Genomic DNA, 26158 nt, shown 5'->3' on the forward strand with positions numbered 1-26158 from the left:
AATTACTGTGGCAAACCCACACTTGTATGATTTCAGTGTGGCTCAGCCAACACAGGCCTTGCTTGCCGGGATTTACATTGCTAACAACTTGCAGAATGGGGCAATGCTTGTCTCGCTGCATTCCCTGGAAGCGCAAAGCGCTGGCTGCCCTTGCAAGGTTGGTGCCTTGATTCTTTGCTATGGGGCAGACACACCACTAAGCTGTGCATCAACAAACATCACCAGCATCCCCCAGCTGGAAAAAAGTCCATCTTCTAAGTTGTACAGCTTAAGAGTTGGCTTTGCTGACAGAGAATCCCTTCTTGTAAAAAGGCCAAAAGTGTTTCATAGGAGTCTAGGTCTAATCTAATTCTCTAATCACTCACCTGCCCCATGGAACAGTGATCAGCCTTCTATTTAACTAGCCTGAGGTCTGGGGTGACTCGAATGGGAAACTGTCTGCTCTACTAGGCTGAAATACTAAGAGGGAATAGGTTGAAGCTGGTTATCTGAATGGATCTGCTGGTTTGCCCTTTCACACTTCTGAAATTCCCACCCCTGAGCATAGCAGGAAAATACATACACACAACACACCCAGGGAACAGTTGCCTGAATTCTTTCCAGGTAAAGTCTGCAAACACATAAAGACCTGGCTAACAAGAGTCTCAGGATAATTTTTTGATAGGAAAAAGGGAATATTCCAGCTCAGGCTCCTCACTCAGACTTTGAAGGCAGTTTTCTGCTATGATGTGAAGTCACATCCTCATAAGACTAAGGAGCATCACATAAACGCTAGCAAGGGCTGGCAAACCTTGCTGTACAAATATTTCATCCTCATCAGGCACTTTCTGGGAATGCCTCAAAAGGGCTTTACATCCTGACAACACCTTCTGCTTGGCGCAGGACTGTAAACTGCAGCCAGCAAAATAAACTATTCCCCTGTGCTAAAGCAAGGTAATATCTGATTTCCTTGTCCAACTTGCCTCTCTGGCAAGGGTGGGCTACATTTCTTCCACTTCTCCTCTCCCTTTGCCTGTCTCCACCTGTTAGGATCGAGGCCAGCCACGATCTCGTTGGTTCAGACTACTGCCCCCTCCCTCCTCATATGCCTAAACTTAGCTATGGACTTGTGCCACAGAAGAATCTTGCTGTGTTTAGCATTCACTACCATGAATACTCCTGCTTTGGTCTCGAATGGGGCAACTATTCACCACTTTCTCACTTACAGCTTCTTTCACCCTGCCCTAAAACAGAAGGAGGTCAGAAAAAGTTTCAGCCCTGTGTGGTTTTACCTTATTTTGTCTCGTACAGGCCAGTTATACCACATGATGGTGCTAATGTATATGGTAATGTTTGTGGGTCTAGAATTGAATCAGCTTTGGTGCTTGTTTTTCATCGATTCCTCTTTTAAGTATATTGTTCACTGCATTTTTTTAAAGCCTAGAGTCTTGGTGATGTATAATCCTTAAATATCACTGTGCGAACACCCAAACCTGACTTTCATTTATCATCCTAAATGTAGAAGTAGGGTGGTTAATAAACAGAGATGGGGGACACCCTCCCTTTATATTTTGCTGAACAGGTTTGTGCTGTAGCACCTGGATCCCTCTCTGTGTTGGAGATGGAGACCAGGTATTTTGCAGAAGGTTCTGATTTCTATTTGGAGAGACACTACTAAACTTTACCTCTTCACTGGACTAGTTCTTACTCAGTTACATAGTCCTCCTGGAATGAGAGAGTCCCATATCTGAGGGATTTTTGCTTAGCTTTTGCTTCCTCAGTGTCTAGAAACCACAAAAGAAAAAAAAAAATACAACACACTAACTTTTTATAACTGAAAACTTCGCTCTACTGTAGTGGCTGAAGAACTCGAGAGGCCATGTGAGACAAAACTGACCCAAGGACTCTGTTTCTCACAGCCAAAGCTGTTACTGACTGATAAATGTGCAGAATTTGACTGAGGCTGCACAATTTGCTACTTCATTTCATGTTTTAGAGTGGAAAGTGGAGCAAGGAAAAAACTTGCTTTAATGAGATCTGCCAACTTATATTCTTGCAAGTCTAGATAGGCACAAAATTTCTGGAGGGTGGCTTTGTTGCATCACATGTTGAGATCTGATGGGTGAAAAGTGATGGTTGCTTATTAAATATTATCACCACTCATATAGAGCCCTGGACTCCCAAACAGCAGCTCTGCTTTTTTTTTGGTAAGAGATGGATTTTTTCACTCTGCACCTCTTGCAACCTCATCACCAACTCCTTCTTTGAAAAAAGGTGAAAGAATAAAAACCTGTCAGTTCAGGCACCACCCACTACTTGTCTTTGAAAGGAAATGAAAGTTCTCAGCAAGTGAAACCCCAGACTGTAAGGAGGCAGGTGGCAGGAAAGGATGCACCTCCTGTAATGCAGAGGACCACAGTGCAATTAAGCAGTGAAGGAACCAGAAGTTCTCACTGAATTCATCAGGCACAGAAAAAGTTCTCTCATTTCATCTGGCACAGAAACAAATTATTCCTTTTTCAAGGGAAGAAAAAGACCACAGAAATCTGCCCAGGAATGCCAGATTTCTTTCCTTCAAACACCTCCAAGCAGTATTCTGACTCCAAGGTGCCCACAGCACAAACCCCATCTTACTCACTTTTCTACGTGACTCATTCAGACTATTTCTACTGATTGGAAATGCAAACAAATTTTCATCTTTCTCAGCTGGTGACAGGATTTGGCCAGCAACCCTTTGCTTGAATTTTACCATATATTCAAAAGGATTTTTGCTTGTATAGTCAGATCTCATGGCACAAACAGGAAGGATTTTTCCTCTTGGTCGTTTACTTGAAACTTCCATCGCTTTGTCCTGCAGTGTGCCTGAGCTAAGGCAGAACTCCTGCTCTGTGTGTGAGCAAACAGAACTTCCTCAAGAACAGAGATCATTTTTAAAATCTCTGCATTGGCTCACATCTAATTGCTACCTGCCCCATAGGATCTATGCTAATTAAGCTTAATAAAATTATTAAATAGCAAATTTCAGGAGAAGCAGCAGCAACAGCCTCATTATTAGATTTAGTAAAACTGCCAAAAGCCATCATTGTTACTGTGTATTTAGAAAAAAATTCTTTAACAGAATGAAGATGTCAAAGGGACACAGTAAAGTATGCTTCCAATAAGCCACCTAAGGCTCATTTCTTTGGGGTCAAAAATGATAGTTTCTTGGCCAGAAAAAAGAGTTTGTAGACCAGATGCAAATAATTAGAAAGAAAGATGTTAAATAAAATAAGCAGCTACATACCTCCAGGTCATTAAAGAACAGATGTGTATCTGCAAGGTTGAAGATCATTTCTTCCATCATAAGACCTATCCGCACAGACGTCGTAGTGTCCTGTTAGGGGAAAACCATTTTTTTTTTTCCATTCACTTTGATTTTCTTTTTCTCTTTTTTTTCTGGGAGGGGTGGGGGCAGGGGTAGGAGATCACAAGAGCAAACACAGGATCTACACGTTCCTGTTTGAAGACTCCTTAAAGTAATTTTATTTCCCAAGTGTTATCTTAATATGCTTTCCTCATCCTTTCTTTTGATTTCCTAGATAGCAAAAGTCTGTTCTTTGCAGGATGTTAATGGCTCACTTTGCCCAGTATTAGCCCACACAATTCAGATGATATAACAGGAAACTTTAAACACCTGAGACTATACAAGAATTGCTTCAGTAGGTTAGACCAAGAATTGATTTCCAACAGCATCATTAGTAAATGGTTAGGGGATAATCATGAGTGACAGAGAACACAGAGCTGATCCTTTCCTGAATCCATGCTTCAAACCAGCTATAAAAGGTCCGCATTATTCTCTTTTAATGTCAAACAACAACTCGGTGGGCAAAATCTGAAATCAGAACCCAGAAGTTCAAACATAAATTAAGTTTCTTTCTCTAAAAGGTGCAATCCCTGTGTCTCAGTGCACTTGGTTTTGGTCTTTACTGCCATGCTAACAAACACAGAACAGGACAGAAAGGCAGATGTGTTGTTTCTGCATCAAAGCCCAGCACATGACACAGAATCTACCGTCCTCAGCAATACATGAGCACCTGGACAGAAGATGCAAGAGTAGCTGCACTCCTGCAAAGCTCTTCTATCCCCATGGATGCTGCTTTCTTATTTAACATCAGCAGAGTTAAAACAATCCCATCCTACCATGCAAACCCAAGTACAGCATGATAAAATGCTTGTCCATGTATGACTGACGATTCCTGCTCGGACAGAACACACTCAGTGGCATAAAGCACGCTTGCAGAGCCAGAACTGTAGCCATCATGGCAATTACACCCAAATGACTACATCAGTTAAAAAAAGACAAACCAAGACAAGGCACAACACATTACAATTCTGGATGGGTTCATCTGTCACTCTAGCTAGTGTTAGAAATGGTGATGTGCACCCAATGCTCCTCTCTGCGGGGACTGTGGTGGTTTGCTCGTTCTGCTTTTTCCTTAGATAAGCAGTCCCCTGCCCAGCTGGGTGTGGGTCTGACTTGGCCCTTCCCTGAGAGGGTCCCAAACTGCTTCCTAAATGGCAAGGACATGATGCAGAAGCTCTGGCTGCCTGCAGCATTCTAAACCATGCTTTTTTAATGATTAAGAGAATGTGAAAAAGCACATGCCAGCAGCTCTAAAATGGCTTCTACACATTCTTAAGCACATGTGAACTTTTTCACATCCAGATCCTGTTCCTACCAACATCAATGGCAAAACCTTAAGCAAACTCCCCTGGAGAAGGACTTTGTTGCCTCCTGCTCTACCTTAGTGTATTTAGTTGATTATTTTTAAAAAAATCATGTTTTTCCCTGTCCTTTGCTACCCAGCTGAGATACCAGAACTGCCTGTGAGAAGGCTATCACTACATTTCCTGGCCAAGTCAGCAAGCACAAGCTTAAATCTGCTTGACCACAGAAGCCACCCACAGACAACCCCACGTGGCAGAAGTGACTGACACTTTTGGCTGGGCCATTTTCCTTTCTTCTGGCTTGGAGGGCTCCATTAGCAGCTGGCTGCAAGCGTGCAGCAGATCTACTTGGCCTCTCAAGCTGCCCTCTGGGTGAGGGATGGTGGCTGCAGGGCTCCCCCAGTTCTTGGCTTCCCCAGTGGGCACTGGTTAGAGCCTCTGTGCATCGGCTGCTCTGAAACATAATCAAGTGACCTGCTGTACCCAGCCTGCTCCACTGCATTATTAAACGAGCCTCAGTCACTTTTCCAGATCTCTCATAAAGTCAACCACCCCTCCCACTCGCAAATAACTGACCTTGTTCCTAAACCCACAGCAAAAAGCAGAACATTTTCTTATTCATTAAGTACTTCAAAAACATAAGCAAAAATAATCTGTGGTTAATTTGATAAATACTCACAGCTCAAAAGCATTGTTCAAACTAAACAACAGCAGACAACTTGGAAAAAAACCCCAGCATTCCCACAACAGCCTTTTATTTGTAATTCATCTTCATTAGGACAGGGATCTCTCATCTTTATGTTTATGTGGGTGGTTTTCCTCTACTGAAGTTACAAGCCATGCCAAACCAGGGCAGATTTATATGTAGTCTTTGCTCTAATTTTCTGCAGATTTCTGTGGAGTCATGTTATTGTACGAGAGGACAATAATGAATTAGTTGAGGAGCTCTAACAGAGAGCACAATGTTTGGAGGATGAGTACATTTCAATCAACCTTTGCGGCAGATGCTGTTGACATGGATAGCGTATTACACGCTAACCTAATTATTACGCATTCTTGGTGTAGTTCTCTTTAATTAGAGCAGAATGGCTGTGGTTTCAGCCATGTGTGTGACTTACTAGCATTGTGCCCATCTAAAGAAAAGCTCTGTCACTCATGTTTAAACATGCTTGTTGCTGTCCCAGAAAGACGGGCACTTTCTCCTCTGGGCAAAAAGTAAACTGCAACAGACTTGCCTTGAACATGTCACTGGTTTTAAGCCCCAAACCTGCTCCCCTGACGACACACAGGGACAGAAGCATAATCGGGGCATCTGACTGTGGCCCCATGTGAACACCACTGAATCAAATTTTACTACCCAGGTGTAGTCACACAGGGGAACTGTTTTGAAGCAAATATGCTGCTAGGAAGAAACTATTTTGTAAAATAGTTTTTAATGAAGCAATTTATTTTTATACATTTCAAGGATCATTAGCCTTTAAAACTCTTTCAGGAAATCTCATTGGTTGGTACCTGTCATTTATCCTCCAAGTTTTGTCTTCAGCTTTATTGGTATTAATCACTAATAGGGAGTAGGAAACATTTTCACAGTGTATGAAGTTACCTTCTCTTAAACTAAACAATATGGAAATTAAACTGTAGATGAGAGGGGGGAAAAAGAAAGAATAATCTTTCTCCTGAGATAAAAGAATACGATGGAATGAAAATAAAACAGAAAAATGCACTTTACCATGCAGAGAGGAAGTCGTTTGGGGAAATGATTTGGCACCACTGCTTTCACAGTATGGACATTTCCTCTATAGCAAGGCATGCTTCCAAGTCTTAAAGAGGCTGATAAAGTTAAAAGACAAATCAGCACTCCCAGTATGACACAGGTGTCTAGAGGCATTAGGCCAGGGTTCCACTGGCAGTTATTTATTTGCATTACTGTAGCATCTAGAAGCACTAGTCCCAGACCTGAACCCCACTGTGCTTGAGGTTTTACCCACACAGAGGAAAGACACAGTCACTACAGCTTTCAATTCAAGTACGAATAAGCAGGAAAATCAGACTGACAGAAAGCACCAAACCGAGATAGCTGTATCAATTAATGGGTTGTCAAGAATCTCTACACAGAATATAAATAATCTGAAAGAGAATTATGAAATTTATCTGAAGATGTTGATGGAGAGCTCTTCCTAAGCATAGAAATCCCATAGCACTAAACGATCTCTCTATGCTAATGACTATGTTACAGCAGTGTGAGTCCAGCAAAGCAATGTAAAGTTGCTGCATTCATACCAATGATCCCTGCTAATAAATCCTTCCATTGGAAAACTGCAGCCTGGAGCCCTGGGAACAAGCTTCCTGGGTAACAGATCTAGCCAATGTTTTCCGATGCATATGAAGCCCAAGGAAAAATGGGCCACGGACATCCTGAAATGAAATCTCCTCCAGGAACCATTTTTTACAGTGAAAACAGATTAATTTGAAAACTCAATCCTGAGTGCTTGTTTAGTAATTTTAGAAGACCAAGGTCCTTCCCCTCTGCTAATCTACAAGTCATGCTTTCACAAACAAGGACAATGAGAGGCTGGACAGAAAAAGGGCAATAAACTCCTTTTGTAAATAAAGCCTCCAGCATCACAGCGTATCCCTATATGGCTCACCTCTGCCATGCACCACTGAGGAGCTTCCTTCAGGGTCAAAACTAAACAGCTCCACAAGTTAAGTTTAGTGCTTCTCTCTGGTACTCGGACACGACGGACAAGGCACTCCTGACCCTCGAACACGCAGCTTTAATAGGCTTTGGGAAATAAGCACCAGGGGAGCAGTGGTAATTTTTAAGTATTCATTCTTAAAGAGCTTGATATCCCCCTTCTCAGGACAACCTTCACCCTGACTTTTCACAAAGAGGAATCTTAGTTTCACAACTGTCCATTTCTGTTCAGTGCACATCTTCAGGGAACCGAGAGGTAAAAAGCCCCCATTCCTTACTACTCCTTCATAAACAATAAAGGATCAAAACATACAAAGAGTAATATAAGCCCTTTTTAACATTTTGGATCAAAAATATTTGCTCTAAAGAGCATCCTTGGATACATGTCTCTGCTGTTGCTGTGACTTTCAGCTAAGGACTGATAGGCTATTGCCTACTGCTGACGATGGCCACACCTTGTGAGCAAGATAATTTCCACTGTAGGTGAGGCACTGCCAACTCCCAGCTCCGTACCTGCCTGTTTTGGGGTAATTTTGCTGCTTGGTCAGCAGACAGTCCTACTTGAGGAAAACATGGGCAACAGAAGCCTGTGGAACATGGTGCAGGAAGACACAAGTGTCCATTCACCAAGGCGAACCTTTTCTTCCATATCCCAACGGCATGAGCTGGCATGTTTGCTCTGAATGTTGTTTTTATGTGGGCTAGTTGCATGCACTGTTTCTAGTCCTTGAACTAGTTATGTACATTATAAGTGAATTGCATTTTAAAACTACAATGTTCACTCCATGTGAAACTGAATAGTCTATATCTTAGCAAAGAAAGGGAATACAGAACATGTAGGTGCAGCCAAATTAGCTTTAAGGTGAATGTGGGTACAAACAGCTGCAAGTATGTTGTAGCATGCACTAGGTAGGTCCCTAGACCCTTTTTCAGAAGCTAACCTGCACAGAAGCCTGCATTGCCATATCTTTGCTACTAAAGGTACTGGCATTTCCTACACAAAAGCCCATGTGCACTGCAGCCACACTTCAAATTGCACCATCGGCATCTTCCCAAACGGCTCTAGAAAACCTTCTTACCACTGCTCTCCTGAAATGCTGAGATGGATTTTTCATAAACTGCTTATACTTGCCCTAGAGTATGCATTAAAAAGACATGTATTTGTTAACACCTGCAGCTACTACTAATCCACTTGGCTGGATGTCCACAGCCAGCTCTCCCCTCTTGTACATTGTAATTTTGAAAGGAACAGAGAAGCAGACTTATCTCTGGCAATCGCTCAAGTGCAAGTCACTCTTGCTGCTGATCCTGGCTCCAAAGCCCATTCCAAGCCTCTGCCTTACAGGTACGCTGTTCAGACATGCAGGCCATTAGCAAAGGGGCAAAGCTGGCTCCTTTGAGACAGATGACAAATCAGCTTGTTGTCTGACTCTGCTTCTATTTAGCAATGTGCCAATTAACTCGACATTCAAAATGTTAGGACAAAGTCATTCCGAGCATGGATCTTGGATCCAGAGCTCCCCCCCAGCTTTTAAAAAAACAAAATAAAGCCCTAGTATTTAAAACTAATCAGTCTCTTTAAATCCCTGCCAAATACCTGTTTATGCCATGAGCAAATAATTACTTTTCTACAAGGAAGAAAGTATTAATTAAGTGTATTCATCTAACTCCTATTCTATAGGGTTTATCTGCCACAGGTGTCAGCCAGAGGTGAGAGACGGATTAGTATACAATCAAGGGCTTTCTAAGTTAAGTCTCCTCCTTGTGGTTAGCTGTTAATAATGAAGTTGTCACCAAAAGAAAGAATTTAATAGTTTTAATTAGGTTTAATTACTTGGAAACTCCTGGAAAATGGACCAGCTTGGTTGTAGTATAAAAATAATAATAGTACTGATAAAGAAAAAAGAAAACAACCCCCAAAAAAAGCAAAGATACAGATGTCTGGGCCACATGTTCGAACAAAACCAGTCCGTGAGAATAATCATTCTTTGGCTCTAACATTTTATACCTTGATCAGAATTTGAGACATGAACAAGCCTTTCCCATGATAAGGGGAGATTAACTATGTGCACCAGTTCTAGTTCAAGTAAGTCTACATCTTTTTGAGGAAGCGAACACGTTTATCTCTTTTACTACACGTAAGTAGCTTAGCTTGCAATTTTATCTTTCTAATAGACCCAGGCTATTTTGCACACAAGACTTACCAACAGGCTATAGGCCTTCGTTTTTTAAAAGTTATTTTTCTGTCAAAATCAAGTCATGAATCAGCAATGCTGGAAAGCAGGTTCCCTTTACTGATGCTTGTTTGACAATCTAGCATTGTTTCTGATACATATTTTATGTAAAAAAAAATCCTTTAATACTTCCAAATGCCACACGTGCACTTTGCTTAGAAGACCCTCTGCTCACCTAAGCTCTAGTACAAGAGGTTACACCTACATGAGCCCAGAGCATCTCCCGTGCCCACCACCTAAGCTGTTGTGGATCTGCTTTTGCTGTTTCTGCCACCGCTTCTCATCAGCCAGCGCAGATGACAATCACAGATGTTTGCTCCCGAAATACACACTGGAAATAATCAAATGGCTGGAATTATTTACTCCCTTCTCTCCAATAACGAACTAATAATTGATATAGCAGCATGTCTAAAGTAACAGACTTTTTTATTACCTGCAGAGATTGAATGCTTTTTTAATTTAACTTAAAAAGGCATTAAATACAAGGTTTAGCCTCTAGTGGGTAAAAAAATCTCCAACTTCCTCAGAAAATCCTTTCCAAATTGTATTCATCTTGACTTAATCCATGATCTACTGAGTGAATTAGGCTCTATTTGTTTTGAAAATCTATTTTATGGAGTTCCAAGGACTGTGTTTTCCTTAGGAAGGGCTTATTCTGTCTTTCTAACTAGGATGCCTGCTAGCAGCCCTCAGCATAGGCCTCTGCAGGTTTTTAATGTCCCAAGGTGCCCCACACATATGACTAACAAAATGTAAATAAACACAGCTGAGCCAGTAAGAAATTGGAAGGTTTTCTCATTAAAGAAATAAAATAAACAGATGTCCTTAAGCACTTTGCCTCATGTTTGTCAAAGGAATGGAAAACTCTCAGATGTTTGAACAGCAGTAGTGATATAAGGCCACATCTCAAGCAAGGGGAGAAGAAAAAAAAGCAACGCCATGGCACTTAGAATTAACTAATAGTTCTCAAGGGAGGGTGCTTTTGATTTGAACCTTAGCAACTTCTACAAATAGTTTTTAACAGTCAAGCAATAAAATGGGGTTTTATTCCTTCTCAGTTTGTAAAGCAGTAAAGGACAGATTCGGCCACTAGAAGCATGAATCACCATCAGATTTGATTAAATCCCTGTGGTGTTTCAATTGGGTCCTGGCTTTAGGGTCCTGAGAGACAACAAAGCAGGGGAAAGCACAAGCTACTTGAAGCAATCAATGAAAGGAGGAAAAAAAATACCAAACAAACAAAAAACCAAAAATCAACAATAAGGTTTTGCACAGAACTTGAGTAAAGCCAAGTAGGAACTTTTCAATGACTTCTTTTTTTTTTTTTTCGATTGGAAATTATAATTCACTTAAAGGAAAATATTTGAGGAATAAGGTTTCTTAGATCCACCACATCATTTCTGGTGAGAACAAGACAGTCCAGTTCACAGGCGACCAGCATACAGCCGCTAGGACGGTTGCTTGAAATGCTAGAAAAACCCAGTTACGTCCTGTCCTCAGCTGGGCCAAGCAGGAACCTACTCTGTCCAGAAGGACTTGAGGCCTCGGTCTCATTGGAGGATGCTCTCCTGGTCCTTCACATGCCTGTGCCACTGGCAAGTCCCTCATCAGAGAGGCAAAGCCCATGTTCACACAGGCTGGAAACTCCAGTGCATGCCCTGAATCTACCACACCGATACTGCTCTGCTTACAACCTGGATCTAATGCTGCCCCTCACTAAATACAAAAGCAATAAAACAATATGGCAAAACCCCAGCCTCTACATCAATCAAGCAATTGCAAGGCAAACTGCAAGTCTCCAGTGAAGCTGCCAGAGTGGCCACTCCAGGCAAAGTGACTCCATGGTCCAGGCTCACAGGGACAGTGGAAAACAAGCAATCTGAATGCCTTTCAGTTAAGGTTAATGAAAATCTAGAACATGGCTTTGCAAGACTGATTTAGAACAGGGACACAATGGGCTCTGTTATTTTTTGCAGTATATTTTTCTTAATTTGAGCCAATTCAAGATTCTTAACAATCTGAGAAATTGTTATGCATCTTACAGGGAATTTTATAGATCCTAACTCACAGGTATCAGTAGATGTTGTCAAAGCATGGATAGAGTTACAACATAATTCAAGAATTTAGATTGTCCTAAGTATTCAGTTCCTTAAATCAGTGCTAAGATAAAATCCTGGTTCCAGGATTTCAGAGTAACTTGCATGTAAAGGCAAATCTTAATGCCAGATTTTACTTCAATCACAATTCATTTTGACACTAAAATCCCAAGGACCATACCGACACAGGACAAGAACACACATTCTGGTAACAACACAAAATACTGAGAAAAGGTATTAACTTCACATGTACCCTTCCACTACAGAAAACAATACGCCCAGTGCCACATTTTTCTCAACACCAGCCCTCTGAAAAGTGTGAGAACAAATCTGCAATATAATGCTTAAATTTCTTGGACTGAAAGAGGTGAAATTTAAAAGCTTTTTAATGTGTTTGACAAAACAGATCATGGAACAAGCCTGCAAATATCTCAGTCAGGGAAAGGGGAATAGACTCATGATTTTTTTTGGCACAGCAGTGCTTGCAATCTCTTTTTATTGTGTCTGAATTAATACCACCAAAAGAGTCTTTCTGTATTGCATCTCGCTGCTTCAAACGAATGGCCAAAGCCCCTTGACTTGTACCCAGCTCCTGCGAAACCCCAGCAGCACTGCTACAGTTTTTCCCATTATGTTTAGTCAGTGATTTGGCAGGCAGATAGTAAAGACTGCAGTCATCTTCCTGTTGAATGGGAGCTCTAATATACACGCCTGAAGGGTAAAAGGGCTGGGTGGACAGAACATTAAGCTATAATGATGGTCTGTTGTGATCTCTAGGCACACGGTAAATATTCGGCACCCATACAGTGATCAGAAGCCTGCAGAACAGGTTTCTAAACCTCTCATATTATCCAGGGTTAACTGCCTATGGAACTTATTTTTTTTTGTCTTTTCTTTTCAGAGGGCCTCCTGCTGAGAAACCAAAGGGTGGAGAGATTTCCTTGGGTTTGACAGCTTTGCTGCCCAGATCACTTAGACCGTGACTCTGTATGTTTGTGCAGGTAGGCATCCATTCAACCATGGGCAAGAGAGCAAAAGAAGATGTGAATTTGCAGGCCATTCTGACTGCCACTATTAGGATTACGCTGCAGTGACTGAACGGGACAGACATTAAGAACAAACGCCTGATGAGTGTGTATCCACAGGACAGAGCAAAGAGGGGACAAAAAAGGAGCATCCTAGGCTAAGCTATTAATTCTTGCTTCCACCTTGAGTATATTTTGTGTTTCAATTTCTATTAATGCTGTGAGCAAATTATTTTATGAACACCTGAGATGAACTGTCCATGCTCTGAAGAGCCCGTATCTACGGCATGGACCATAGAGGTCTCCCTCAGAAACCAAACAAAGAGAATGTACGCATGAAATCAGACCAGAAAACACACTGAAGCATTAATGACTAACAATATAACTATAATACAACTATAATTGATAATATATTTTGTCAATTTCCCCCCACCCCTTTCTCCCCCAAATCAGATTTGCTTGGACAGCTCCCAACTGCTGCATCAGCAAGGAAAGAACAAGGTCCAGAACCATTTCAGATTTTGTAGTTAAAGAACACAGGAGTTTAGACCCAAATCTCTGAAGCTATGGTTGATATTCTTCCTTCCCTCTTCCCAGAAAAGCCATCCCAGAAAGAGATGCTATTCTTCAGCTTGATCAACTTCATAGACTAGTTCTTTTGAGTGGCTGCACAGCAGCTCTACCAAGGCAACACAGTTTATATGGTCTTCACTATTCCCCTAACTAACATTAATGTCTCAGTATCATACTGACACTTTTTCTGAAGGAAGACATGCACAACCAAGACACCCATGTGTGAGATTTAATTCAGAGCATGTGAATGCCTAATTACAGGCACGTGATTTTTATATGATAAATGATGGGCAAAAATAAGATTTTAGGCCTTGATACTTAATTTACTTTGAAATTAACACTTCCTACATTATTCAAGTAAGAGATTCTGAAACTCTATTAACATCTGGCTCACTACTTCGCTTGTACTTGATAGTTCAGCTCACTTAAACATTTCTGAACGGTGCTACTACTTAACAGTTCCCAGGACAGCCTGTCTGAGTGTGCTGTATTTCCCTCTTGGTCTAAGGTCTGTTCCAAAGCCCACCAAAGCCTCTGGTTGTCTTTGGATCAAGCCGTTAGCCTATAAGACTTTTATAACACAATCATTTCCCTTATAGGAAAGCCCTGAGGAATTTAATACTGATGAAACAAATGAAGAACTAGGAAAAAAAAAATCCTTCTAGAGAAGTTTCTCAAAGACCCTGCTGTATACTGATTTTTGTATATTTTTTTACATTTGTATAAAGGAAACAGCCAACAGAAGTTTGTCATTTTGTAGCTTAAAGGGCCTTCCAAAGCAGACAATTCCCCTGAGTTCCAATTGTGCTGTTTTTCTCTCTCCCTGGTCCATTTTGTAGGCTGCTGCTCATGAAGAGTGCCCTGTCATGGCCTAACACTGCTTGGCCACTGGTGACTGGTTTGATAAACCCTTTCTGGCTCCACTCCCTAATCCTATTTCATCCTCACACCAGCTGCTCCAGAGATGGCAGCCTCTGCCTTCGTGGCAGCCCATCAACACGAGCTCATATATACTGTGGTGGCAGGGCTGCTCACCTCCACATGTCCATCACACCCCTTGGTAGATCACCATCTGCCCCCACGCAGCAGATCACAACCCCACACTTTATAAACTTGTGCAGGAGGCAGCAGATGAAGGCATCTGCTTTGTACGTTTTATGCTACGACAAAGACCATTAGGGGAATTCTCCATATGCAAACTGCAGCCCTTACCCAACGCGAAGCAAGACCACGTCGCAGAGCCACACAGAGTAAGTTTATGTTTCCTGATCCTGCTTAATTCTTTCTGTTTTTTTGCAGGCAGTAGGTTTGAGTTTACACATGTATACCTCAGCCTGCCTCATTCATTATGTTCCCTGGGAAAAGTAACCGCTTCAATTACCTTGTACAACACGGGTCTGAATAAATCCCTGCTTGGAAACACATGCTTGGTTTTCAGAGGGTGCTGTTAGAAGTGTTAGCAGCATTCCAAGTGCTGCAGTAGACTTCCACACCACAAACACCATTTTATATCCTTTACAACCGTGCACATCTAACAGCAAACAATAAATCTATCTTACTAATTACACATTCAGCTTGTTATAACCATCGTAAAACAAGTACAGCTGGTAAAGTCATGAAATGATGTCAAATCATATTTCTGCTTTCTAGAGAAAAGCAGGGTTATTTTCCAGTCTCCTGATGAAGCTGACTGTTCAAAGCCATGTGTGGGGACAGCTGCCAACTAGGTCATCCACCTTTAATTAGGTAATGATATTGTCTTTTTTCCTACCCATTTAAAAGTGTTTGCCATTCAGTAATTCCAAGTGACTGAAGTGTTTATCATAAAAAGCTGCCTTAGGAAGAAATTGAATCACATGTTACTAAATCCAAGAGCCAGCTTTTCTCCTTAACACCCAAGTTCAGGCTGTTCAGCCACAGACAGCGTTAGCTACAAAAACGGAATTGGCTGCATTTCAAAGGGGCTGCTTAAAGTATGGATAGCTAAAGATACGGTTCCTAAAACCCCTTAAAAATCTAAGCTTCATTAGCCACGTGGGAAGTATTCATGGCAACCTAGACTGACCAACACAAAATCTCTCTTAGAAATTGTCTGAGAGTCATGAGAAAACACCGGTTTAACAAAAAATGTGTTACCTCATTCAGTCTAAACTTAATGCTGTCTGGCTGCTTGATAGGCTCTTTCTTGCAGAAGAGACATTGAAAGAACATCCTGATGTCCTACCTAGCAGCAGCTGAACAATACACGCTTTTGAAAAACAAGACGCTGCTCGCAACATGAAAGGGAGGTAAATTAAATTTTCACATGTTCGAAGGAAATACCACAGGACATATTTATACAAATGTGTCTGAATAAAATCGGCAGCATCTGTTTGAAAAGCTGTCTCATTAGCTGCCCCCACAGTTCCCGATGCAATTTGGCTGGACAAGCAGTAATGCTAAAAAAATTAAATTTTACCTTCCCATATCTGGATGCAAAGGTTCCCGTGAGTAAGGAGTGAAAAATAATTATCGTCTCATCCAAATCCCACACAAACACACGCTGTGATGACAGAGGGGGTGGAAAAAAGAAATATAGTTACATATTAAGCAACTGCAAGAACTCGTTCAGTCAGGAAATATGTCCTGTTGGACTAGAGCTTTTTAAGATCTCAAACCCACTTGGAGCATTGACTAGACACTTTGTGAAAGCAGGCAAAATGAAACATCAGGAATTATGGAACTACGTGTGTGCTGGCCATCCTGAGAGTCTGCTCTCCTAACAACCCCAGAAATCCCCTGTTGCCTATCAAGTCAGGGGAACAAAACAGGAGACTTATAAAAAGCCCGAAGGAAAAAAGAAAACACATATGAAGAACGTTGAAGATGCTGATAACACAGAAATTGAGCAATTACTTTGACTACCCATGTATATAGGCTCCAGTTAAATTACTGATTTTATTCTGGCTCTTACCCCTCACTAGTTTGTTGGTGGGATTTGCTTATAGATGCAAATATTTATCTTTGCTGGATTTACTAAGGGAATATCAATTAAAGTTATTACCTCAATCTCACTGTCAGCAGTAGGGGAAGGATCGTTGCTTCTTTTTGACCGGGCTCGTACCTTGCCATCTGACCCTCTGTGATGTCTGTCTGTTTCTATATCTTTTGCTGGTGTTGTTGAATAGTCCCCTTTTACGAAAAAAGAAATTCCATTGTAAACCTACTTTGCACTGTGTAATTTAAATTAAAGCATGAAACCTTTTAATGGAGAGGATCTGAAACACTGTGAAAACACCATCAGAAAATCTTCCTTTTTTCATGTTAATAGCTGACACTGTTAGAGAAATAACTTTTAACTCCTAAGTTTTGTTAAAACTATTTAAAAAAATCACCAAACTTAGATATTTAGTATTTTTAAATGGATGTGTCATTTCGAAAACCTTATCACATTTTTCACTGAAAAAAATAGCTTTGTGAATTTTACTCCTCCTGTTTCTCAACAGAGAAATTAGGAAGGCAATGGAACAGGAAACCAGGATAAATTAATCTTCTGAAACAAATTTTTTTTTTAATTTGATAAATGCTTAAAATTAAAAATATACTTTCAAAATTAACTTTTATTTAAAAATACAGAACTAGTCTATTTAGCCATATTCCATTTCACAGAGGATAGTATATTAGAAATAACTGAGAAGAGACAGTCAAAGGTGAACTTCCTTTGTATAAAGTATCTGTTTTGATTAGCTTGGTTTTCATAAACCTGTCTGGATTTCACTTACCTTACATTACAAATCTTTTCCAAATATATTTTTCTTTTCACCTTGCTAAGTTGTGGGCTCTCCAGCTTCCTAGAATAACCATATTCTTCTTTAGAGAAGCTTGGATTGTGCCTAACAAGCCTTTTTGAAATCACCCTGTCTCAAAAAGGCTGAGATAAGATCTAAGGAACAGAAAATCCTCCAACTGCTTTTAGAGCAGTCTGTGATCACTTCTTTTTAAAAAACAACATTAGTTTATTTTTCTTTTAGAGCAACCACAGATGTTCAGATTTGTTTCATAAGGCAGCAGACCTACAATGGGCGTATACTATGATCATCCACAAATTATGTGGCGTTTTATGTAAATGTTATTGCACGCCAATGAAAACTTCAGCAGGGAAGCGATATCTGAAGATTGTGCTTGAACAGTACATTGGAGCATCATAATTCGTCAGTAATTCCATAAACCATTCAAGCTTTGAGACTTTAAAAATTAAGCACTCAAAGAGGCCACAAATTCTGCAGCCTTTTTCCATGAAATTAATTTTGAACTTTCAACTTAGACAAACAATTTGTGTTGATTTTTAAAGAGGGACTTCCTCTTGATGCACTTACCTATAAATGCATAAGAGGTCAACAGAAACCTTAAGAGAGACATGGACTAAAAAGTCATCAGACAATCAGGAAACTCTGGTGTTTTTCAGAGCATGGCTACTTGTTTTGAACTCACTGCTACCCATGTTAGCCCTCAGTACTGATCTGGACTTTGCACGTAATTGTTTCATCTTTCTGTACTAGCTTGAGAGGAGACCAAACCTTGCATTGTCATGAAAATAACACAAGGTGGTTTTAGACAGCTTGGACATTCTAATCTCTTCCCAAAACTCTGTGTTGCACCATGTAAGCAGAACTATTATGTGCTAAGAAATCCGATTTATCCTTGTAAATATATGCATTTAAAAAAATTCCAACAGCAAGGTCATAGGGTTTATGTCTACAGGTGGCCGAGTCTGGCACACTGAAAACAGAAGAGATGCACCTACCAGACAGTGATTCTGTGCTCTGACTGGTGATATTGTGAGAAGACTCCTGAAGTGAGTAAGTGGAGGTTGGGATAGCTGAGGGGCTGATGCTGTTTGCAGACACATATGGAGAATTGTAGGAGGAGCTGTAATACTGCGAGTACTGGCTTTGAGGAAAGCTTGGATATGATGAGTATTCCTTTGAAGAAAAAAGAAACATTTAACTTCTGTGTATCTGATAAATGAGTAAGGCACCACAAAGGCAGTGTCATCTATGCATGCAGCAAGTCATGACTCAGGAATATTTCACTGAAGAACCATTTTTCATTCACTTACGAAATTACTTCTCTGTTTCTCCTAAATACACTCCTATTTTATCACAATCAACTAATCAACACGAGGTCAGAAATCAGGCGAGTTGTGCTTTTTCTAAAGGATTTTAGTTATCAGTGGTGATGCATTTTGTATTATAGATTTCAATGATTTTATTCTGGAGTGAAGTAGTCTCTGTAAACAACAAAATACCTAAGAAACGAGAAGAACAGAATGAATATTTGGGTGAGGGAAGGAGCAAAGTGGGCTGCGTTTTCCCATGACCAGCAACATTTTCTGATCAGCTGTTAGAATGGGTTACAAAAATGATGAAAAAAATTGCAATTGTTTTGCAGAAATGTTCACAGTTGAGATTGTCCAACTGTCTCAGCAATAACTAAGTGTCTGAGTGAGCTGCCCTACCTACAGCAAAATGAACTAAATACATGAGGTGCAAGTGACCTTGGGGGGCTGAAGTATCACAAACCCATTTGTCTTGATTTTAAGACTCCCAAACATATTTCATATTATTATCTTCATACTGTCTTTCATTGTGAGAAGCAAAACATTGGAATAGAATAGAAAACCTCCCTCTGGACAATTAAAAGAAATGCTTTAATTTGTTTTTTTTTCCTGTTTTAATTGCAACTCCTGCTCTTGTCCACCTATTTTCTTTTTCAGACAGAGAACTGTATTCAGGCTCTGGGGATTGCCTTTCAGCAAAAGGTTTTTATTTCCTCAGAAATGTTAATTAGTCTTTGGTATTAAATAAAATTAAATAATAGTCTTTTAGAAGGACTAAAAGCACTTTCCTCCATAACAGTTTATATTTTTGTGACACAGGTATTTCATTAACTTTCAGTCACCAGGGAGCTCTCAAGAACAAGGACACAAGTTGTCATAATAACAAACTGAAAAAGAAACAAGAGAAATGCATTGTTTTCTCTTAATAAACATCACAAAATAATGAAAACAGCCCCATATTATTCCCCCTTTTAGATAACCTCCGTACTTCAATCAAACACACTTCTATCAGCAAATACTGACATTTTTAGCCAAAACTGGAGTAATAAAGATGTGGCCACTGTGGTCATTAAAAACACAAGTCAACAATCACCTTACAAACAAGGAATTAAAATTACTGGTGAAACAAAACACAGTTTCTGGGACGCTGTACTCATTTGCTTGCTCCAATCAAGGAGAACCATTTGCTACTAAGAAACATCTGCCTCATGTACATATGCACACTGTTTATTTATACACACACATTTATCACAGTATCTGAAGCATGAAGCCCACAGACAGGTGTATTCTCAAAGAAGCAAACACACAGACAGCTCAGATGGCTCAATATTCATCAGAGCCTGCCAACACCTCGTTCAAATAGTTCATATTTATTACACAGGCCAAGACAGCAGAAAACCCGATCCTAGAAGCAGAGCTCTCAGTAGAGGATGGAAAACATGTCTGAAAGTTGTAAGATGGCAGAGGAATGATGAAACTCTTGGCACTGCTACAGCAGCACGGCAGAGACTGCTGGGGCATCCTCCTCCTGCAAGGTCTGCACTCAGCGCAAGCGTGTGTATCGATACACACACCTTAAAATTAACCAAGACATCTAGAAGTCCACCAACTAGACAGGCGACGGGAGCAGAGTGGAATGGTGTTCAGCAAAACACACGGCAGCACCTTGTTTAAATAGCTGTAAATACCAGAATAATCTCTCTGATCTACCAAACTCCAAACTGTTTAAAATAAGCAACAAGGTTACCAATAATAAACGCTGAGCCATACCTGATGCACAGCACTGAATCCTGCAGAATTTGCCAGGCCATTGGCTCCCTGGTAAATCCCTGTTGTGCCTAAGGGAAAGAATATAATGGTCATAAAACACACCAGCAATCAAAGTAACAGGATCTATTAATAGAAATAATTTCCAACAGGAAGTAAAAGTACTGGCTCGCTAGAAAAAAAGCATATCACAAATCTTGACAAACACAGGCTGTAAAGACTTAGGGCTATTACTGAGGTCTGCTTACTGAAAGGCATTTAAAGACAACCATTACATACGCTAAAATAAACACTTAAGGAGCTAGGAAACAAAGCTGGAAAAAAAGGATTCAACCCCAATTTAATATTCCCTTACTTCTTTTCCCAATAAATAATGGAACAGTATTTTTAATCATCTTCTCCAGTAGGAAAACTTCTCAGTTTACATAAACAACCACATACACACGCATAGTATGTCCTGGAATCTGTCCTTATGGATCAGGTACCCAGGAATTTTTAGATGACACTGAAAATTTGTTCCCTAGTGTCAATATCCCAAACATAACAACAATATTGTTGAGATTTCTGGGACAGCAGGGAGCAAAACCATTGCTTCATCCTGGGACATTAGGAAGAGAAAGGATGGACAGGCGAGTTCTACATGCTTCTGTCCTAAATAAAGCAGCTGATAACTAGCCAGGCCTCCTTAGCTGGGAGAAGCATTACTGCAAATATTTTATGGGTGGAGAAGTAAAGGTTCAGAACAGATATATAGGGACAGTCCTCCCTTACCTCCCATCAGGAAAGCGGTAGGGGAGCTGTAAGCTTCCCATCCTCTAGATCCTGCACCCCTGGCAAGTTCTAGCCTTGATTTAACTCCAGACTATGCTGTTTTCTGTTTCAATTTTTTTCCATTTCACATGGGTGGAGAACTTCCTCTTGAGTGTGTGTGGTTTGATACTAAAAATCTTCTTCCAGTGTTTTCCAACAGTGCTTGCTTCAAGACCTGGCTGCTCATATACAGGAAGCAAGAGCTGGACTATACCATATTCCACCCTGACAGACGATGACAGGCTTCAGGGCACATAGACCCCTGCTCCCACAGTGAGAGGGGTATGATTGTGGTGCTGTGTGGCCACAGAGGGCTCTTGTCTGGGCTTCATTTTGTCACCTCCATGTACCATCAGACCACGACCTAATCAGGCATTCAGCCTTTTTTAATTATCTGTTTTCTTACCGTGTGAATGACTTTGAGCAGTGCTGTACTAACCATATGACACTCTGCACATCTTCATGTGGCAGCCTTTCTCCAAAGATCCACTTGCTTGTTTTTATTTTAAGACACCAGATTAACTAGGGAATGGACAGCTGAACAAACTCTACTCTGCGAAGTGCAGCTACAAAGCACAAGCACTGAGAAATAAATCTCAAGCCAAAAAGAAACAAGAGGAAAGACTCTGCCCTCCAGAACTAATTTGCTGCCACATGTAGTCTATAAAGAGAAAAGGGCAGGGAGGGAGAAAAGAGCGTGCAGGTGATTGCCAGGTATACGGAGGCCTGAGTCTCCCCAAGCCCCCTGAATATGTTGGCTGGGGAGCTGAGTCAGTGAGGGTGGGTTCAGGTGATGCCTCCTCATGGCATTCAACCCTCAGAGGCAACTCTGGGTGGATCAGTATCCAATCCTTCCTCCTCCCCACAACTCATAAGAGGAGACTGCCCAGAGCAGCATGCTGCAGTCGATAACACATTCAGCTATTGGCATTCCTCCACTTCCCACCCACGCTAGGCTTTGCTTTTCTGCTGAGTTTTTTAAGAAGTCACGAGTATGCAGCAGGCTGAATATATTCCTGTGGTAACTAAGCATTTCTCACCACTGTGAAGGGAAGTAATAGAGCCCCAGCGCTTACAGGCAAAAACAACTTTCACAGAACAGCTCTTGTACACCAGAGCTCAAAACAATACAGGGGGGAATTTTTGATCCTCCTAAACTGTCATTTAGAAACAATCCATCATCCTTTATTAAAGCTGTCAAGAGAGGGATGAGTTACCTCGAGGGACTCACGCTTTATGTGTAAATTGTGATGAGAACATGTTTATTGCTGTGCTACCTGCACATGACACCATAGCTTCCCGCTTTCCAAACAGAGAATTATAAAAAGAAGGAGATCTGCACAATTGGAATGAACTTACTCTGAACTTTGCACCATCTGTGCAAAACAAGTGTGTCCACGCACACACAGGGCGGGTACGTGAGCAGAGAGAAGACGGCAGAAATAGGGGTGAGCGGATGAGAATGACTCATGCTCCACAGCTTCCCACAGTACACTGTGGCTAGACCCTATGTGGTGCATTTTACACTGTGGTTTTATAGAACATACTTTTACCATTTTAGCTGAGCTACCCAGGTCCTGGTTCAGGTGTCCCTGCAGGCTGCTGCAGTCTCGCTCCATATGCCCAGGAGATTTTCAAAAGGAAGGACTATGGTGCACAGACAGAAACGAAACTTCCTAATTTTTTACCTGCACATTTAAATACTTGTGAAAGTCCTTAAGACTGGTATTTCCTATAACCTGAAGTTCAACAGGCCTCGGAACAGATTTTGGCAGCAGAGGTTTTTCACTTATTCTGGCCCACGTCACTGTATCTTGACCAAGCAGGAGTAACATTTGAGCATAGTTTGTCTAAAGGAAGATCAAATTCAACCCCCTTTTCATTTCCATAATAAAATGAATTCTGCCACACAATTTCAGTTTTGCTCTAGTACATTTTACACTTAAGATAACACGGGAAAACTATCAACAGATCTGGCATACTGGCATTATCAATTTAGCCCTGTTCTCCATGTAATTATTTTTTCAAATGCTTTGCCAGGTAACAGTGCTTCTTGTACTATCAGACATAGACTGGAATGACATTAGAAAGAGGTGCTTACATAGAATGGGGCACATCTAGGAAGCCTCTTGGAAAGCAATGTATATAAATGCCTAGTCTCCTCCCATTTCTGAGTGAATACTGCCCGTTTCCACAGGACTTTTGCTTTCACATATACTGGCTTTTTTCCTGACCTCTGAAGACGGCACACTGTCTTAAACTGCAGCTGATTTTACACTTGCAATAGTGCAGATGTGCAAGCAAGAGATTTGTTTCCACCTATCTTGGTAGCTCAATGTGAAGTAAGTACATTCAAAGCCTACTTGCAAATCAGAAACAAGCCTAGAATCTCTCCCTTTGGATCTTCTCCATATGGAATACGGTTCACATCTGTGTTCAATCAAACCAGTTGCTAAATGTCACAATGCCTTCATTCACAGGTAGCTTAAAGAACATTTAGCTGGTAATAAAACAATCTAAACTCTGTAGAAGGATAGCTCTTCAGATGTATGGTACTGTAAATGTTCCTGCTAAGTATGTATATCACAAACACACTTGCATGAAAAGACACAGCATAAAACACATGTGTGCATATGCCGTACATATTCAGTGCCACAACTTTTCCTTGATAAGCACGTGCCCCTTCTCCATATGAGTGTATAGAGAAACTCTTTGTGAGCTGATTGATGGAATATTCCTGTTCTCATACAGATGTATTCCATTTACTATTTTCCCCTTATGCCATTTTTAATTCAAACATTTTAATCTATGCCATGGCCAATGATAATTTCAATGGTGTGTGATCTGGACTGTGCTCCTGTAAAAACTGTCATGCCAGCTTCTTCTTCCTCTCCATTCCTCTCCCTTTCTGTCTTTCAGTCACTTTCAGTCAGGCTCCGTTTCTTCCTCTCCTTTCCATGTAAGAGCAAGGAAAATAAGGGAATATTCACAGTTGTTTTCAGTATCTGCAGAACTAAGCTCTGGCACTGCTAAAAACATTTTCTTTCACCTTATGAATAAATACTTAGTATAGTGTATTAGGGAATTAGGATTACAGAGCCAGGCTGTGCCCGTGGTATAATTCAGATCAATACTCCAGCAAGCTTTCAGAATCAGGTCTGTGTCCTTGCACTTCACAGGTCAGAGGGGCCATGACATCAGGAAGATGTTCTCCAAGTCTCCTGTACTGCTCAAAAGACAATAAGCTGTGATATTTAGAACAGATGGCTTACAAGGAAAGATGGTTTATGCTTCCAGTATTCAATGAAATGCTCTGCAGTTGAATGAGGATATAGCCAGCAGCAATTATGAGTCTATGAACGCTCAAAAGATGGAACACTGGACTGAGATGAGGGTGTTCAGAGGGTGGCTACCATGAGCACTTCTGAGTATACTTGAAACAGAACACCAAAGCTTAGATCCAAGTGTTTCCTCTAACCTGTAGATGAATTGCTCAGCGGTTCCAGGGAGAGTTCTCTCAAAGGATTATTTGATCACTTAGCACTACTAAAATAAATGCCTACAGGGTTCAGCTGAATTGCATGGTGCTTTACAAGCCTGCATGTAATGGCTTGTGTATTCTTACATTAGCAAGCTGTTTTCCTACAGGAAACAATGCTGACTGGGAGTGACGCAAGGAAAGGCATTAGTCTAACTCCCAGCAGAGCGTATGTTACTTTATGCTATGAAGAACATCTGGCTGAGGACTTGCATGGTCATTCGGAAAGGTTCTTTGCAGTGCTATAGCTCTCTGACAAGCTAACGTTTCCTGCAGTAAATATTGCTTTCTTCAAGCTGCTACTTTTTTAGTGAGGGGTTAAGCACTCATCAAAATTACCTCCCACCAGCTATACTCCAGTGCCTTGTAAGGTTCCAAATCCTACAACATCTGCCTGCATTTATTGGACAAGAAAACTCATAAAATGTTGCATGGCTGTCAGCTGTGAAGGTATTTCAAGACTATCTTACCTGTTAAAGGAGAAGAAAAACACAACCCTTAAGTACCTTGCAGCATTTTGCTCAACTGTTTGCCATTAGGCATAATGAACCCTTCCCCCTAAACAGTTTTGTATTTCTGTCTGGAAGGGTTCAGACAGTATAGGGAGAGCATACTATACTAATCTAGATTAAAAACATGATTCTACATTACAGCACTTGCCATCAGCAGTATTTATCAAAGGACATGATAAAAGTGTATGAACACCTCCTGCAGATAATGCTCTCTGATAGGCAACCCATTTAAAAGATGTCCAACTGTTTCCCCCTACAATCCCATTCAGTCCTGCTAACCCGACCAAGTGTTTGAGGGCACTTCTAATGGCGATAAAAAGCACAGTTTACGGTACAGTTTTTCTGAGTCAAAGTTCTTGCCCTGCTGCCTACTTCTGGGAGTACTCAGCCCACAGAGCCTCAAAGAGCTTTAACAAGTGATGACCAGAGCAATTTTAAAGGCCTGGCTTTACCATCCTTTTGAGCCCGCTCACCTATATAGCTCAATCCAGCCCAGCAACACTGTTGGAAGTGCTGGGATGGTTTATATTTATTCTCAGGATGTGAACCAAGGGAAAGCAATTAAATTTTATAATATTTGGAGAAAGTGTTCCCCTTAGACATGCCTATCAAATGATGCTGCAGCTATAGAAGAAAATCACACTGGATTTTCTTAAAAACCAAATCACAAATAAATGTTTTGGGCCTCAAAATGCGCGTTCTTACAACAACACTCCAGATGTTTTTGTGAAATCACTTGTTGAAAAAACAGTCAGCAAAACTGACTCTATTTGGGTGACTTCATGGACACCAAAAATTAAAGATTCCTTCAGCCACAGGTCCATCCTGGATGCAATACTCCACTGACAGATAACAAGACAAGGAAAGCTGGATTTGCCACATCCTACGCTGTTTAGTGGCTACGAGATTCCAGTTCCCAGGTCAGCATTAAAATCTAACCAGCCCTATAACATCTACTGTCATGCAGCCAAGAATAAAAATCTGGCCTTCGGTGATTCCCTTCCCCTTTAGCAAGGTGATTCTCTAAATACCAATGGAAAAGAAGAGAGAGATCTAGGCAGTGTGTGTCCGCTTTGTGACCCATCACTGAGAACCATGGTAGCTCTCAACCGAACACACTA

General features: G+C 40.9%; 1 protein-coding gene across 6 annotated transcripts in view; it reads right to left on the bottom strand.

Moving 5' to 3' along the window:
* EYA2 (EYA transcriptional coactivator and phosphatase 2) overlaps window positions 1–26158 on the bottom strand; it is a 97147-nt gene that overhangs the window by 10321 nt on the left and 60668 nt on the right. For all 6 annotated transcript variants that reach the window (XM_069872061.1, XM_069872058.1, XM_069872060.1 and 3 more), the window contains 5 exons: window positions 20181–20248; window positions 18096–18273; window positions 16356–16483; window positions 15771–15854; window positions 3263–3352 (listed from right to left, as the gene is read on the bottom strand). In XM_069872061.1, the coding sequence (XP_069728162.1) occupies window positions 3263–3352; window positions 15771–15854; window positions 16356–16483; window positions 18096–18273; window positions 20181–20248 (548 nt within the window). The remainder of the gene's footprint in view (window positions 1–3262; window positions 3353–15770; window positions 15855–16355; window positions 16484–18095; window positions 18274–20180; window positions 20249–26158) is intronic.

The sequence above is a fragment of the Phaenicophaeus curvirostris genome, chromosome 18 (genome assembly GCF_032191515.1).
Source record: "Phaenicophaeus curvirostris isolate KB17595 chromosome 18, BPBGC_Pcur_1.0, whole genome shotgun sequence".
Lineage (NCBI taxonomy): Eukaryota > Metazoa > Chordata > Aves > Cuculiformes > Cuculidae > Phaenicophaeus > Phaenicophaeus curvirostris.